Source organism: Galeopterus variegatus, unplaced genomic scaffold (assembly GCF_000696425.1).
Source record: "Galeopterus variegatus unplaced genomic scaffold, G_variegatus-3.0.2 Scaffold1187, whole genome shotgun sequence".
NCBI classification, from domain to species: domain Eukaryota; kingdom Metazoa; phylum Chordata; class Mammalia; order Dermoptera; family Cynocephalidae; genus Galeopterus; species Galeopterus variegatus.
The window spans coordinates 159130-159746 of record NW_007727298.1 but is presented as its reverse complement, the minus strand read 5'-3'; the positions used below and the strand labels follow the sequence as shown (position 1 = coordinate 159746).

The window sequence follows — 617 nt, the reverse complement described above, 5'->3', positions numbered from 1 at the left end:
CCGAGCGCGTCCTGCTGTCCCGGTGGGAGTTGGCGGAGGCAGAGGGGACGGCAGAGGGCACGCGGTGGCCTGGCGCCCCAGCCGCTCCCTTACCTCTGTCCAGAGTCAGCGGCTGGACCACTGTCAATGTCGCCATGTCTGCCGTGGGAGCCGAAGTGACGCTCGGCTTCAGCATCAGCAACCGCTCGTAGTGAGAAAAAGAGGAGGAGACTGGGGGCGGGGGCGGGGAGGGAGCACGGAGAGGAGCGGCGGAGGGGGAGGGAGGAAGGTGCGGTGGTGCCGGAGAGGGAAGCTTGGGCGGCTTGGTGGCCAGATGGAGACGCGACTGCTCCGCGGCGGCCGATCCTCCGACGCGGCGCAGGTACCCGGGCGCCTGCACGGCTGGGCTCCCGGAGGAGGCTCGGCCCGAGAACGCTGAGATTCCGGCCCCGGAGCGCTGGGGGGGCGCAGCGGGCGGGCTGCTTGCGTTCAACTTCACTCCAAGAAAATGGTCAGAATGTACGTGCGTGTCAGGGGAAGGGTGATGAGGGAGGGAGGTGGGGACAGGAGTCTTTCCAAAGGAAGAAAAATTGTCAACCCAGTATCCCGTTCCCTTTGGAGAGAAAATACTTCTTGTG

The 617-nt window shown here is 65.8% G+C and overlaps 1 protein-coding gene across 1 annotated transcript in view; it reads right to left on the bottom strand.

The window, feature by feature from the left end:
* Positions 1-354, bottom strand: part of LIN7A (lin-7 homolog A (C. elegans)) — a 151555-nt gene extending 151201 nt beyond the window's left edge. Inside the window, exon 1 of the mRNA XM_008575435.1 lies at positions 94-354. Coding sequence (XP_008573657.1) covers positions 94-175 — 82 coding nt within the window. The 5' untranslated portion in view covers positions 176-354. The remainder of the gene's footprint in view (positions 1-93) is intronic.
* Between the last annotated feature and the right edge of the window lie 263 nt (positions 355-617).